Genomic DNA, 16,013 nt, shown 5'->3' on the forward strand with positions numbered 1-16,013 from the left:
ACAGAGCTAATCCCTGGAGACTGAGATCAATTACAAATGGAAAAGGCATGAAGAAAGCTCCCCTTCCACCCTCCCACCTGACATCACTGTCACCTCTGGGAGCAGTGTTCCGGCAAGACAGCACCTACTGCCTAGTTACAGCATGTACCAGAGGTGAGAGGGCAGATTTCAGAGTTCCCCAGCAGGCTAAAATACCTTCAACTGCAGCTAGTGGTAAAAGGATGGTAATGGGAAAGTTACTGTTCCCAGGCTCATGCTCAAATCATCTGGCAAAGATGATGAGAATATAGCTCTCCACAGAAACTAGTGAGGAGGTACCAAGGACACTTGTAATATTGCTGATTGCCATTTTCAAACACCGGGTGTGTACCCATTTCCTTCCAGAATTAACTAGAAGGAGTTCTCATTCTGTAGGCTAACATATAAATATTAGTGATAGAGGCTGATAAAGCAATAAAACTTAAGACATGCAGGTACATATTAAGGGTGTGCAGGAGGATTCCACTTAACTTCAGTGAGATTTTTATTATATCAGTTTCTAGTCCTGTTAATTTCTCACACAATCTACTACAGCAAGGTCAGTCATCATCAGCCCAGCTTCTTCCTTCAACGACGTAAGCAAATACAAAAGCACAAGGTTGTTGATCCATCTTTGCTACACTGCTTGCTTCTGTTTGATCAAGTTGCCAGGAGAGGGCACTCAGATGCTTTTGGTTTTGGTCTTCTCTGTCAATGGAATCCCTCCAGTTTTACTATAGCCACTAGTATGCTGTCTCTCACCTCAATCGTTTCTGCAGTTAAGTGTGATTATCTGCCACTAAATACTTAGTCTAGTTCTGATTGATTTAGACTTCTGTACCCACTACAGCTGTTCAACTCAAAACCAAAGTAAACTCTGTCAGGCATTGCCCACCTACATGACAAATGCACTAGCTTTTCCTGGCAGAAAACAAGATGTATTTTAAAACAGATCCTTAATTAGACAAGTGCACCTAAGAATGAAAAAGGATATTTAAACTCTGAAAGGGTCCTAATTAGAGGGAAAACAATATGAAACCATTGCAGTCTTTTCTTGAGTTGATGTTTGTTCTACCAGCTCAGCCACAGGGTTCTCATGAAGTTCTCTTCAGTAAGGCTTGGTACAACTATTTGTTTAATAGAGCTTGTTCATGCAGACATGGTAAAGATAAAGGACAGCAAGTGCCAGAGAAGAGGATCTTCGTGTATTGTAATGGGCAAATAACAGTCCTTTAAACACAAATTTTCTTTACTTTTTTTCTTCTTTTACCTCTCACCTGGTGCCGAAAAGTAGACTTGATCAAAACGGTTTTGAGGGCTGGGTCAGAAAGTTTCTGAGCAGCACCATGCCACTTTGTTGGTCACTGGAAAAGAATAAACCAAATGTTTTAGAACAACACTAACATGGTAATTCCTAGTGTGTTGGGCAAGATACAATTGAGGGTTAAATTAATAGCAAGCAAGAGCGTTACTATTAAAAAGTAGTTCTTGTTAAAAATTGTCAATCTTGTAACTAATGACATAAGCCAGTTCATTTGTATACTTGTGCATTTTTGAGCTCCCACGTACATGGAACTGGTAGCAATCTAAGACAGAAAGACCAATTCCAGATAGATGGTAGGAAGAGTCAGTATCTGTCTGCAAACATGCCACGTAGGCAGCAGTCGGAGGACAAGCCTGTTGTGGATCTTTTAAAATTGGTTAAAGATAAAGTGCATTTTGTGTGACCTATGTGTGACTATGGACAAAATCATAGAACCATAGAATTGTTTTGGTTGGAAAAGACCTTTTAAGACCATTGAGTCCAACAATTAACCTAGCACTGCCAAGTTCACCTCTGCAGCATGTCCCTAACCACCACATCTACTCATCTTTTAAATACCTCCAGGGATGGTGACTCCACCACTTCCCTGGGCAGCCTGTTCCACTGCTTGATAACCCTTTCAGTGAAGAAATTTTTGTCTAATATCCAATCTAAAGCTCCCTGGTGCAATGTGAGGCCATTTCCTCTCATCCTATCAGTTGTTACCTGGGAGAACAGACTAGCACCCTCCTCGCTACAACCCCTTTCAGGTACTTGTAGAGAGTGATAAGGTCTCCCCTGAACATCCTTTTCTCCAGACTAAACAACCCCAGTTCCCTCAGCTGCTCCTCATAAGACTTGTGCTCTAGACCCTTCACCAGCTTCGTTGCCCTTCTCTGGACTCTCTCCAGCACCTCAATGTCTTTGTTGTAGTGAGGGGCCCAAAACTGCACACAGTATTCGAGGTGCAGCCTCACCAGTGCTGAGTACAGGGGGACGATCACTTCCCTAGTCCTGCTGGCCACACTATTTCTGATACAAGCCAGGATGCTATTGGCCTTCTTGGCCACCTGGGCACACTGCTGGCTCATATTCAGCCAGCCATCGATCAACACCCCCAGGTCCTCTTCCGCCAGGCAGCTTTTCAGCCACTCTTCCCCAAGCCTGTAGTGGTGCATGGGGTTGTTGTGCCTCAAGTGTAGGACCCGACACTTGGCCTTGTTGAACCTCATACAGTTGGCCTCAGCCCATCGATCCAACCTGTTGAGATCCCTCTGCAGAGCCTTCCTATCCTCCAGCAGACCAACACTCCCACCCAACTTGGTGTCATCTGCAAACTTATTGAGGGTGCACTCGATCCCCTCGTCCAGATCATTGATAAAGATACTAAAGAGAACTGGCCCCAATACTGAGCCCTGGGGAATACCACTAGTGACCAGCCACCAACTGGATTGAACTCCATTCACCACAACCCTTTGGGCCTGGCCGTCCAGCCAGTATTTTACTCAGTGAAGCGTACGCCCATCCAAGCCATGAGCAGCCAGCTTCTCCAGGAGAATGCTGTGGGAGACTGTATAAAAGGCTTTACTAAAGTCCAGGTAGACAACATCCACATAAACTCTCCTTTTCTTCCTGAGTTCCAGCCAAAGCTCTCTGTTCAGCCAGGCTCGTCTTCTTCCCCACCGGCTCATCTTTCGGCACATGGGGACAGCCTGCTCCTGCGCCTTTAAGATTTCTTTCTTGAGGAGTGTCCACCCTTCCTGGACTCCTTTGCCCTTCAGGACTGTCTCCCAAGGGACTCTGTCAACCAGGCTCCTAAACAGGCCAAAGTCTGCCCTCCAGCAGTCCAAGGTAGCAGTTCCTCCTTACTTCTCCAAGAACCGAAAACTATGATTTTGTGATCGAACTGTCACATCACCCACAAGTCCTTCTCTGTTCACAAACAACAGGTCCAGCAGGGCACCTTCCCTATTTGGCTCACTCACCAGCTGTGTCAGGAAGTTATCTTCCACACTCCAGGAACCTCCGAGACTGTTTCCTCTCTGCTGTATTGTATTTCCAGCAGACACCTGTTAAGTTGAAGTCCCCCACAAGGACTACTGACTGTGAGACTTCTCCCAGCTTCTTATAGAACACTTTGTCTGCCTCTTCATCCTGGTTGTGTGGTCTATAGCAGACTCCCACTATGATATCTGCCTTGTTGGCCTTCCCCCTGATTCTTACCTATAAACACTCAACCTTATTGTCACCATCCTCAAGGTCTAGACAATCAAAACACTCCCTAACACACAGGGCCACCCCACCGCCTCTCCCACCTTGCCTATCCCTTCTGAAGAGTTTACAACCATCCATCGCAGCACTCCAGTTATGCGAGTCATCCCACCATGTTTCCATGATGGCAACTATGTCCTAGTTTTCCTGCTGCACAACGGCTTCCAGCTCCTCCTGTTTGTTGCCCATGCTGCGTGCATTGGTGTAGCTGCACTTCAGTTGGGCTATTGACCCCGCCACCTTTGTGGGGGGAGAAGCCCTAATTCGTACATGACCATTCTCAGGCGACTCTGTGGTTTCTAACCCATCAGTAACCCTTTTGTCTTTGCTGTCACATGGCTCTCCATCCCCTACCTCCACTGAGATGGCAGACTGAAGGACGTTGCTAGCACACCTTCCCACAAACATTGGTGTGCCGCCCCCAGGCTTATCTCTAGTGAGCCTGGTTTTATCCCTTTCCCCCTTCAAATCTAGTTTAAAGCTCTTTTGATGAGCCCTGCTAACTGCTCCACAAAGATCCTTTTCCTGCTTCGAGACAGCTGTACCCCATCTGTCGCCAGCAGGCCTGGTGTCGTGTGGACAGACCCATGATCAAAAAACCCAAATTCTGCCAGTGACACCAGGCTCAGAGAGACAGTGGGAGTTTATTACTGAGAGCTGGATTGAAGACACTGACATTTTCATACATTCCTAATGCTAATTCCATGCTAATTCTAGCAGGAATATATGCAGTATCTTGATGGATCCTTTCCTCCATCTGCTAAAAATTTTTGAGGTTTTGACACTGAATTTTGTGGGCACAAATGTGCTGGTTTTGGCTGGGATAGAGTTTATTTTCTTCATAGTAGCTTGTATGGGCTATGTTTGGATTTGTGCTGGAAACAGTGTTGATAATGCAGAGATGTTTTCGTTACTGCTGAGCAGTGCTTATTCAGAGTCAAGGCCTTTTCTGCTTCTCACACCACCCCACAGGCGAGGAGGCTGGGGGTGCACAAGAAGTTGTGAGGGGACACAGCCAGGACAGCTGACCCCAACTGACCAAAGGGATATTGCACACCATATGACATCGTGCTCAGCATATAAAGCTGGGGAAGAAGAAGGAAGAGGGCAACGTTTGGAGTGATGGTGTTTGTCTTCCCAGGTAACCATTATGCATGATGGAGCCCTACTTTCCTGGAGGTGACTGAACACCTGCCTGCCCATGGGAAGCAGCGAATGAATTTCTTGTTTCACTTTGCTTGCACATGTGGCTTTTGCTTTACCTATTAAACTGTCTTTGTCTCAGCCCACAAATTTTCTCACTTTTACTCTTCTGATTCTCTTCGCCACCATTGGGTGGGGAGTGAGTGAACAGCTTCATGGTGCTTAGTTGCTGGCTGGGGTTAAATCACAACAACAAAGATGAGATTTTCACCTGTAGCAGTTAGCATGAATTAGGCCTAGTTAGCAGAGCTGTTAGCACAAGCCTGTGAATTTCAAGTTTTTGCTGTTGTAAAAGTTGACAAAAATATGATCCACCATCTGTCTAAAGCAACAGAATAGTGTTGGTGTGCTCAAGAAAAAAGGTAGCCAAACTATGCAAATACCCTGTTGATCACCATGAAGTTCAGGTGTCCAGAAGTACTCAGAACAAACAAGCTGCGAGCACCATCGATGGTGACAGCACATTAGAAAATGGCAGCGCAATTTGAATGGACCGATCATCAACAGGGTGTCCTCTACCCAATCCTGTAAGAAGGACACCTAATAATATTGGGGGTAATCAGAGTATTTAAAAAAAAAAAAAAGACAACTCTGGTTGAAGCAAGGGGGAACCTCCTGGCCCTGCATCAGCATTTGGGACCATCTTGCCAACACCCAGAGCACTGGAGAGCACCTAGGGGACCCAAAATCCCGCACCAGGACCATGCACAGCACGGCTGGTACTGCTATGCTGGCCTGCCTGGCTTTTCTCCTGGACTGCACCCTTTAAGTCCTTACAGAAAAGGAGTCATGTAATCCATAAACTTGCATATATCTGACTGAAGTGTTTTGGTATCCAGGTCCACGTAGCCTTCATACTGCCACTTGGTCTTAACTGATTGAGAGGTGAGCATATGACATACAGGCTCATCAAACACTAACAGCATACAGATCACCTGAGATCCTGCAAGTCCTCAGAAACAACACAAATACAGAGACTTTCAGCTCCACATTCCATAGTACGTACATATATATATACATACACACACACACGTATATATTATACCATTAAGGTGATCGGTACATTCTCTTTGTGTCCAGTCCCGCTGATCCCACTGGCCCCAGAGTGCATTGTACTGCTAAGTAAGCAGTAAGACCTTCGATACCACACTAATAAGGTGATACAAGTAATTACCTTGCCTTGATACATGAGATGTGTCATTCACAAAGGTTCATCATTTGCTAACAAACTACTCGATGAAGTCAAGAGGTGAGAATGGGGTTGCCTCTTTATTATGAAGCAAGCCAAAGATTGCACAACAGCACAGAAAATTTTGGGTTCTTTGACCACGAGGCGGCTTTCATGACACCGGGCCTGATTATGCCGGATGGGGAACAGCTGAATCAGAAGGGGAAAAGGGTTATGGCCCAGAAGTTGCCAGGGCTGATCAAGAGGTCTTTAAACTAGGTTCGATGGGGGAGGGGGATAAGACCAGGGCAGCCACAAATAAACCTAGGGGTGACAGGCCTGCATCAGGGGCAAGGCCACTAGCCCAGCCGAAGTGCGTTTACACCAATGCATGCAGTATGGGCAACAAACAGGAAGAGCTAGAGGCCACTGTACAGCAGGAAGGGTATGATGTGGTTGCCATCACAGAAATGTGGTGGGATGACTCTCATGACTGAAGTGCTGCTATGGATGGCTATAAGCTCTTTAAGAGGGACAGGCGAAGCAGGAGAGGCGGTGGGGTAGCGCTGTATGTTAGGGAGTGCTTAGACTGTGTTGAAACTGAGGAAGATGGTGAGGATGACAAGGTTGAATGTTTACGGGTGAAGATCTGGGGGAAGGTCGGCAGGGCGGACATTACGGTGGGAATCTGTTATAGACCACCCAACCAGGATGAGCAGGCGGATGAGGCGTTTTACAAGCGGCTGTCAGAAGCCGCCCAGTCGCCGGCCCTTGTACTTGTGGGCGACTTCAACTTGCCGGATGTCTGCTGGAAATACAACATGGCAGAGAGGAAGCAATCTAGGAGTTTCCTAGAATGTGTGGAGGACAACTTCCTCATGCAAGTGGTAAATGAGCCCACTAGAGGAGGGACCCTGCTTGACCTGTTGTTTGTGAACAGAGAAGGACTAGTGGGAGATGTGAGGGTCGGTGGCCGTCTTGGGAATAGCGACCACGACATGTTAGAGTTTTCGATAGTGGGGAAGTAAGGAGGGGCAAGAGCAGAACTTCTGCCTTAGATTTCCGGCGGGCAGACTTTAGCCTGTTTAAGAGGCTGGTGGACCGAGTCCCTTGGGAGTCGGTCCTGAAGGGCAAAGGAGTCCAGGAAGGCTGGACATGCTTCAAAAGGGAATTGCTAAATATTCAGGAGCAGGCTGTCCCAGTGTGTAGGAAGGCAAGCCGTCGGGGAAAAAGACCGGCCTGGTTAAACAGAGAACTGAGGCTAGAACTTAAGGAAAAAAAGAGAGCATACTTGCTCTGGAAGAAGGGTCGGGTAACTTGGGAGGTCTATAGGGACGTGGCCAGGTCGTGTAGGGAGAAGATTAGAAGGGCCAAATCTCGATTAGAAGGGCCAAATCTCAATTAGAGCTTGATTTGGCTGCTACAGTCAAAGATAACAAAAAAAGCTTTTACAAATACATCAACAGCAAAAGGAGGGTCAAGGAGAGCCTCCACCACTTGCTGAATGAGGAGGGTAGTGTAGTGTCAGGGGATGAGGAAAAGGCAGAGGTGCTCAATGCCTTCTTTGCCTCGGTCTTTAATGTCAAGATCGGTTGTCCTCAGGAGACTCGGCCCCCAGAGCCTGAAGTTAGGGACGGGGGGCTGTGTGAACCTCCCGTAATCCAGGAGGAGTCGGTTAGTGACCTGCTGTGCCAGTTGGACACCCACAAGGCTATGGGCCCGGATGGGATTCACCCTAGAGTAACAAAGGAACGGGCAAATGAACTTGCCAAACCACTCTCTATTATCTACCAGCAGTCCTGGTTAACTGGAGAAGTTCCAGCTGACTGGAAATTAGCAAACGTAACGCCCACCTACAAGAAGGGTCGGAAGGATTATCCAGGGAACTATAGGCCTGTCAGCCTGACCTCAGTGCCAGGCAAGGTGATGGAACAGATCATCCTGAGTGCCATTACACGGCACATGCAGGACAATCAGGGCATTGGGGCCAGCCAACATGGATTCATGAAAGGCAGGTCCTGCTCGACCAACCTGGTCTCCTTCTATGACCAAGTGACCCGCTTAGTAGATGAGGGCAGGGCTGTGGATTTAGTCTATCTAGACTTCAGTAAGGCATTCGACACTGTCTCCCACAGCATCCTCCTAGACAAACTAGCTGCCCGGGGCTTGGATGGGTGGACTCTTCGATGGGTTAAAAACTGGCTGGATGGCTGAGCCCAGAGAGTGGTGGTGAATGGGGCAAAGTCCAATTGGCGGCCGGTCACTAGCGGTGTTCCCCAGGGCTCAGTTCTGGGGCCGGTGCTGTTCAATATCTTTATAGATGATCTAGACATAGGGATTGAGTGCACCCTCAGGAAATTTGCAGATGACACCAAGCTGGGTGGCAGTGTCGATCTGCTGGAGGGTAGGAAGGTCCTACAGAGGGATCTGGACAGGTTAGATAGATGGGCCGAGACCAACGGCATGAGGTTCAACAAGAACAAGTGCCGGGTCTTACACTTCAGCCACAACAACCCCATGCAGCACTACAGGCTGGGGGAAGAGTGGTTAGAAAGTGGCCCGGCGGAAAGAGACCTGGGGGTGCTGATTGACAGCCAGCTAAACATGAGCCAGCAGTGTGCCCAGGTGGCCAAGAAGGCCAATGGCATCCTGGCCTCTATTAGGAATAGTGTAGCCAGCCGGTCTAGGGAAGTGATCGTCCCTCTGTACTCGGCACTGGTGAGGCCGCACCTTGAATACTGTGTCCGGTTCTGGGCCCCTCACTTCAAGAAAGATGTTGAGGTGTTGGAGCGAGTCCAGAGGAGGGCGACCAAGCTGGCGAAGGGTCTGGAGGGTCTGACCTACGAGGAACGGCTGAGGGAGCTGGGGTTGTTTAGCCTGGAGAAGAGGAGGCTCAGAGGTGACCTTATTGCAGTCTACAACTACCTGAAGGGAGGTTGTAGTGAAGTGGGAGTTGGCCTCTTCTCCCGGGCAACTAGCGACAGGACAAGAGGACACAGCCTCAGGCTTCGCCAGGGGAGGTTCAGGTTGGACATTAGGAAGAATTTCTTTTCAGAAAGGGTTATTAGACATTGGAATGGGCTGCCCAGGGAGGTGGTGGAGTCACCATCTCTGGATGTGTTTAAGAAAAGACTGGACATGGCACTTAGTGCCATGGTCTAGTTGACAGGGTGGTGTCAGGGCAACGGTTGGACTCGATGATCCCTGAGGTCTCTTCCAGCCTGGTTGATTCTGTGGTTCTGTGATTCTGTGAAAAGGCCTGAACACAGCCGTTGTTGCTAGCAAAACAGATAGCCAGGCAATGAGTTTTTGCTTAGCCTTCAACCTGCATATATGCTGCTGTGAAGAACTGCATCAGTTCTTGGCTTACCGACAAGACTGACACCAAACTATAAACCAACCTCAGAGCAAGCAGAAAGAGGAACACAACAAACTAGAAATGTACCCAACAACCCCAGCTTGGTACGAATACCAAAACAGGATGAACTATTCAGTGGAACTATGTCCTGCCTTTGTCCTTTATATCCACTGAAGGCAACAAACACAAAGACCATTCCAAGAAGGACAATTTACCATAGCTAATACTAGAAAAATTGAAGAGCCAAACCATTTGAGACTAAGTACATACCAAATGTTTTCTCAAGAAAATTTATATGGAGAAGTAATTCAGGAGAAACATGATAGAAACTTCAGACTTCAAGTGGGAACTTCCAGTTTCTCCTCTGATTTATGATCTATGTTAAATCAAAAGAGCAGCCCATAAGATGCTGCTGGTTCCAGTACCAGTAATATACTGATGATATAAACCTGTATATAATTGCTTCCTACAGGGAAAATTACACCACCGTGTAGTGACTTCAATATTTCAAAGAAAGACAGATAAATAACAATTTATCATTTAACAGTTCAAACCCTGATGTTGACCACTTACAGGAAATAACTATATACATTTTTCATATAACCTTAATCAACCTTTACTTATGTCATTATGGCTACACCCAAAGTGAAGATAGATTATTCAGCTGAAATTAAAGGTTTATGGAGAACCCAGGGGTGATCCACACATTAGAATTCCATGCACGGATTTTTACTTACGCTTGTTCTTTAATGCTGTGGAGGAATGCTTCAGTTTTCTCCTCTGGTATCTCTCCATCGATACTGGCCAAATAGGAGTAGAGGAACGAGAATGTTTCGAAGGGAACGCGAGCCGCTCCACCTTCTGGGTCCCTTGTTAAGATTTCACAGGCATGTTTCATTGAACTCAGTAAGGTCTGTAGGGGGAGGCAGACAAGAAATTAAAGGAATGGTATCAGAGCCACGGAAATCCTTTGCACACCATGACAAAATTCACACTGTAAGCCACTAAATGTGAGTGTAAATGAGATGAAGGCTTTATCATTGTTACGGAGCTTTCAACCCCAAATTTACCCTCCAGTGCAGGTGCAGGGATAGAAACAAAGTTCTACTAGAAACAGGAGTAAAAAATACCAGAATCCCGTGATGTTTAAAGATTGCACGGGGTAGTCTGAGCCCTACCTCCAAAATGGCCAAATTGCTCTATTCTGCTATTATAAAAGCTCATTCACTATACCTGGCTATATATAAGTACGTATATGTGTGTATATATATTATCTCAATAGATCTAAATGAATTCTCAGCAGCAGTTAAGACAGGCATATCTACAAAACCCAGAAAATTAATACGGTTTAGATGGTTTTTTTACTATGACATAATATTGTATGATATTAATTTTTAGGAATGCTGATATTTACTATTTTCCTCACATGTATGCACGCTCCATTTTAGTAGTTAGTAGAAAAAGCACTAAGTCAAAAAGCATTTGAAGAACGTTTCAGTTTAGTCAAAGCCAAATAACATCCGAGTTCCCTTTAGAACAAACATGCCTCAAAGTATTAATTCCAAATGCACTTTTAAAAAATTCTTTATTCAGTATAATGTCTATAATCCAGTGCCCTAGCCATGCTGAGCAACACGGGGAAATGTGTGGAAAAATTCAGCACGGAGCTTCATTGAGTCGAAGACTGGATGAATACCATTAAAACAGAAACAAACAAACAAAAAGAAAAAACCCACACAGGCCTTTTTTAACCCAAGTAGTAATATTTTTGCTATAACTTTTTCAAAATTTATCCTTACCTCTTCACTAATAAGCAAGCAATGACTTTGTAAAAAGATAAGTATTTCCTAACAGTAGAGCAGCAATATTTAAAATAAATGCAGTATCTGTTCAAGATCTAGAACACAGGCCAGAGAAGTGTCATTTTATAATCCCTTAAGAGTTTTACTTAACGTAGCTCCTCCCTGGGAGGCCTCTGTGGGGAAGGAGAGGCAGCTGTCTACATGATGGCAGACTCGGCATGGGGTTTGTTCAGCCTGGAGAAGAGAAGGCTCCGGGGAGGCCTTCTAGCAGCCTTCCAGTACCTGAAGGGGGCCTACAGGAAAGCTAGACAGGGGCTTTTTACAAGGACATGTAGTGACAGAATGAGGGGAATGGTTTTAAACTGAAAGATGGTAGATTTAGATTAGATATTAGGAAGAAATTCTTGACTGTGAGGGTCGTGAGACACTAGCACAGGTTGCCCAGAGAAGTTGTGGATGCCCCCTCTCCCTGGCAGTGTTCAAGGCCAGGTTGGATGGGGCTTTGAGCAACCTGGTCTAGTGGAAGGTGTCCCTGCCCATGGCAGGGGGGTTTGAACTAGATGGTCTTTAAGGCCCCTTCCAACCCAAACCATTCTATGATTCTATGGCCTTCCAGCCTCCGCAGTTTGCTACAGCATTACTGCTGTTCCCCCTCCTGCCACTCCAAGCTGCCGCTCACTCCCTCTCACAACACAGCAAAGTTACTCACATCCATTTCCCCACCTTTCAAAGGCAGTTTAGCAGGCTACTTCTGTGGTCATTTCTCCAAGGCTGTAAAAACACATCAGTGCTTTACAGAAAGATACTTCAGATGACTGGTGTTTTTAAGCAGCTCATACTTGTCTACTCTTGTATCTTACCCATGACCCTATTCAACTATGAACACAGTTTACAGCTACAGGAAAATGAATGTAAATTTGTGTGTGTCTTCCTGTCCGGTTTAGGAAATTGAAGTTTAGGTTCCAATATGTAGAGCGGAAATTAAATCATTCACTTAATATCTAAATGGATGGACAGACGGTAATTTTAGACTGCCTAGCTTCATCAGAATGATGTTCCTGGGACTCTGTTTTTGATATTTTTTTAAATAAGTAACCTTGTTGTTACTTTTTTTTTAATTAAGAAAAGAACCCAAACTACAAAATCATGTTTGGAGGGGAACTGGAATCAAGAAATACACAGTTGAAACGAATAAATATATATACACATTATTGCATCGCCAGGCCAGGCTAACATTCAGGGCTTCCAGATATTGCAACATTCTCAAAATATTAACATGTATTTTCTTTTTAGTACCCTTTCTTCCCTACTGTAGAAGTCATTAAAAATATTATACTTCATAAGAACATCAGCTTAGTGCATTTTATAATCTCTCATTCTATTGAAATGTTCTGCTGAGATTTTATTACTGACATTAAAAGAATTAAATGTAGATTTAGTAACATTAACTGCTTCTGTGAAAATTTAATTGACTACACAATCAATTAAAAATTGATGTTTTAATTTCTCCCTCCAGTTCTCCTCTGTGGACATTTACACTGATGCCATAAGCATCATTCCTCTATCATCCTCTCTCACAGTCCAAGCTCCCTGTGGACATGCTTGCTCTTCTACTGCCATCCCAGTAAACTGCAGACATAGTCCTTTCTTTCTGGGTAAGCTCCCCTGACCAAAAGCTGATGGGGAACAGAAGTAAACATGCAACCCACTTTGCCAGCTGCTGCAAAAGCAATCACTATTCCCCAAAGTCCATTTGCATGATTGTTCTATGGTCTACCTCATATACAATCATATATGACCGTTTGCATTTGGCTACGAGGGCTCCTGCTGCGAACGTACCCCGCCGAGCACGCTGCACCCGAGTGCCAGAACCTTCATCCATTCCACCTCCTCGCCGAAGTCATCCAGCTGCAGGATAGCTTTCAGTTGCTCCTCTGGCAAGCACAAGTGCTTCCATTTTTCCTTCAGTTCTGCAACATTCACCATGCCTTTGGGAGAAAGCTTTAAACAAAATCATGGTACCACAGTAAGAACTCTGAAACCAGAATGAAACTAAGAACACAGTCCGTCCCCAAAATATATCAAATACTTGACAGTCAGTCTCCCCAGCCATCCCCAGCACATCAGCATTCCTCGACAGCATTGTGCATTTGATAAAGGATGCTTTGTACCTGTTTGTGCAAGATTTTAAGGAGTCCTGGGGTCAAACCAGCATCTCTTTTCTCTGTTGCTAAAGGCATTTCAATCCTCTCCTTCACAGGAAGGGGCTCGCCTTTTGACAATGCTGAAAAATACCTAAGTGAATGGGAAGAGCAGCATGCTTCAATGCCCACGGCCATTACAAGCTGCACAGAAGTAAACGCTCTTACAGTTCAGCGAATGAATTCGCACGCTCCCACGCAGAAGCGGCAGCACTTGGCAAGCTGCCTGCCTGCACAAATCCCATCTCCCCATGCCCAGATTCCACCTTTTCTTTTAGTGGAAACCACAATGTTTAGACTTTACATGCTCCTTTTTACAACACGCTAATAAGTCTTCAGGCATTTAACTTATTTTGTGCATAATATACTCAGCCCTTCTTGGCAAAGGCAGAGAGTGATTTATTAACATCAGAGTGTGCTGGCAAACCAAAGCGCAGGCTTTTCCCATTTGATTGACAAGCACCTGAGGGCTCATTTGTTTAATATTCCCCTCATGCACTACCCGAAAAGTGCAACTGGCTATTTACACTGCAACTCTCTCATCAGTGTTTCTGCTGTTTCTGTTCACTCCAAAATAAAATTTAAGAACGGAGCAGAAAGGGAATTGGATGCATATCCTTTTATTTATAAGGCTGCCACAGCCTTAAGAGCAACCACCTCTGCTGTAACTGGCCAGCAATCTGAACTGGGCAAGAAAAACGTAATTTTCATTCAGTCAGTGGCAGGTCTAACCCAAGGGTTTCTCCACTCCTCCTCCTCCCTTAACTGTTTTGGTCACCCATGTCCATGCCCAGGCTATCCTATGCAGTGGAAATACTCATCAAAATGCACAGCAAGCAGCACTGCAGAACTGAATCAGTGTGACTGTATAGAAACAGATGCACAGTATGTACGTACATATAACACCTGGGCTATTTTTCAGCCAGATCTGTTTCCCCATCTGATTACTCACAGGGACAAGCACTACAACACCGGCAGCATGTGTGAAAACCATAGCCTTGCTCTGCTTCGTGTGGCTCCCAGATCCAGCCCTTGCTCTGGCCCAGGTGCTCTCTCACCAGAGCACATTCTGGAAAGGGGTGTGCGATCAGCAGCAGCTGCCTACCCCATCCGCGGGGGCTCCTCTGACCGAGCGGGCGCCATCTTTAAGCAGAGGTCAGGGTCTGGCCGGCAGCGTGGCTGCGGCAGTACCCTGCGGCCCTTGATCTCACCAGCCCCACGTCCCAGCAGGCTCAAGCAACCTGGTGGCTGCCTCTTCTGACTACTCGGCTGGGGCAAGCTCCCCACACATCCATCGCCCAGAGGTACGCTGCACCCCACCTCCATCACCTTCCTAAGGAACACCGCAGTGTTTTAAGATGTCCCTGCTGCCTTTCTCCAACACTGCAGCTGTAGCGATTCAGCTTCAGGGTTTTTTTTCTTTTTAATGGACAAGCCCGATTCCAGCCTGGCTTTCTTAACAGCCTCCCCTCCTTCACATACACAGCATAGACTTTTTTAATTCCCCAAACTGAGAACATCTCACAGAGACACCTTTCAAGACCTTGTCCACACAAACTGTAGAACAGGAAAAATTGATAGTGAGTGGTTGAGGTAAAAGAAAAAAAAAAAAGAAATTAAAGAAGAAGAAAGATTTAAATGTCTTAAACCAACTTTATGATGAGAGATTTATTATGTGGACTAGCACCCGGAAGTCACAACTTCTCAGGCCTTTTTCCTATTTCAGTAACATTAAAGGAGATTACTTAATTTCGTTCCTGGAAACAACAACAAAAAGAAACCTACACAAGCTTAAGAATTATAAAGCTATTTCTAGGTTTCCTTTAAATTCCAATAATTTAATTAAGTCTCACATGAGAGTTAAAAAAAAAAGATTTGGTGTTTTAAGGTCTTAAAGGACCTATTTGGTCTTAAAGGGCAGAACAATTAACAACAACAACAACGACAACAAATTAAGATGCATTCTTCTACATGGAAATCAAACTATTCCAGAAACATGCCAGTCCTAAACCTCAATGAAACAGAAAATAAATCAAGTACTACACTATTTTTAAAAGGCTCACATGCTGCATTAATGCACAGAAGCGCATATGCAATACACAGGCTGGTTTAATATCCAAGCCAGCTCCACTGTACAATAAACAGGAACAGGAAGATTTTGTGGGTCCGTACACATAGCGCTACATCGTTATGTGAACATCCTACTTACGCAGCTGCCCACTGCACAATATCATGAGGCCGAGTCCTAATAGCAGCTTTGGTAAATTGCTTCAGGATGTCGGGTAGATCAGGGGGGATTTTGATCTGCTGAGCACAATACATGGTTTCTGGAGGAGGCATGGTCTGTTTGTGTTCAGTGACAAGGACCTGGAAGAAATAAAACAGCAGTTCACAGATGCATAATGTGAATGAAAAGCTGCATGCGCATATGAGGGGGAACAATGCCTGTACCCAAACTCCCTCCTGTCCTACTCGACTGCTGGAGCTACTGGAGAACTGACAAACTCAGAGGGGTGAACAGACGAGAACTGCGAGTCTCTAAAAACCTCAAACTCGATGGCAACACCAAGCAGAAGACTGGAGCTTGGACATCAGCCACAGCTCTAGGTAAGGAGAACTACTACTTTAACAGGTATTTTTAGATAATTTTAAACTGATTTTTCTCCTCAAACCTACCACAATAATTTGT

General features: G+C 45.5%; 1 protein-coding gene across 1 annotated transcript; it reads right to left on the reverse strand.

Moving 5' to 3' along the window:
• Positions 1 to 1,318: 1,318 nt before the first annotated feature.
• On the reverse strand, positions 1,319 to 15,664 carry ROPN1L (rhophilin associated tail protein 1 like). Its single transcript, XM_068397070.1, has 5 exons — positions 15,534 to 15,664; positions 13,295 to 13,418; positions 12,963 to 13,124; positions 10,059 to 10,234; positions 1,319 to 1,382 (listed from the first exon to the last, which is right to left on the reverse strand). Exons 1-5 carry the CDS (start codon positions 15,662 to 15,664, stop codon positions 1,319 to 1,321), a joined length of 657 nt encoding a protein of 218 aa, XP_068253171.1.
• Between the last annotated feature and the right edge of the window lie 349 nt (positions 15,665 to 16,013).

This window comes from Nyctibius grandis, chromosome 3, assembly GCF_013368605.1.
Source record: "Nyctibius grandis isolate bNycGra1 chromosome 3, bNycGra1.pri, whole genome shotgun sequence".
Classification (NCBI taxonomy): domain Eukaryota; kingdom Metazoa; phylum Chordata; class Aves; order Nyctibiiformes; family Nyctibiidae; genus Nyctibius; species Nyctibius grandis.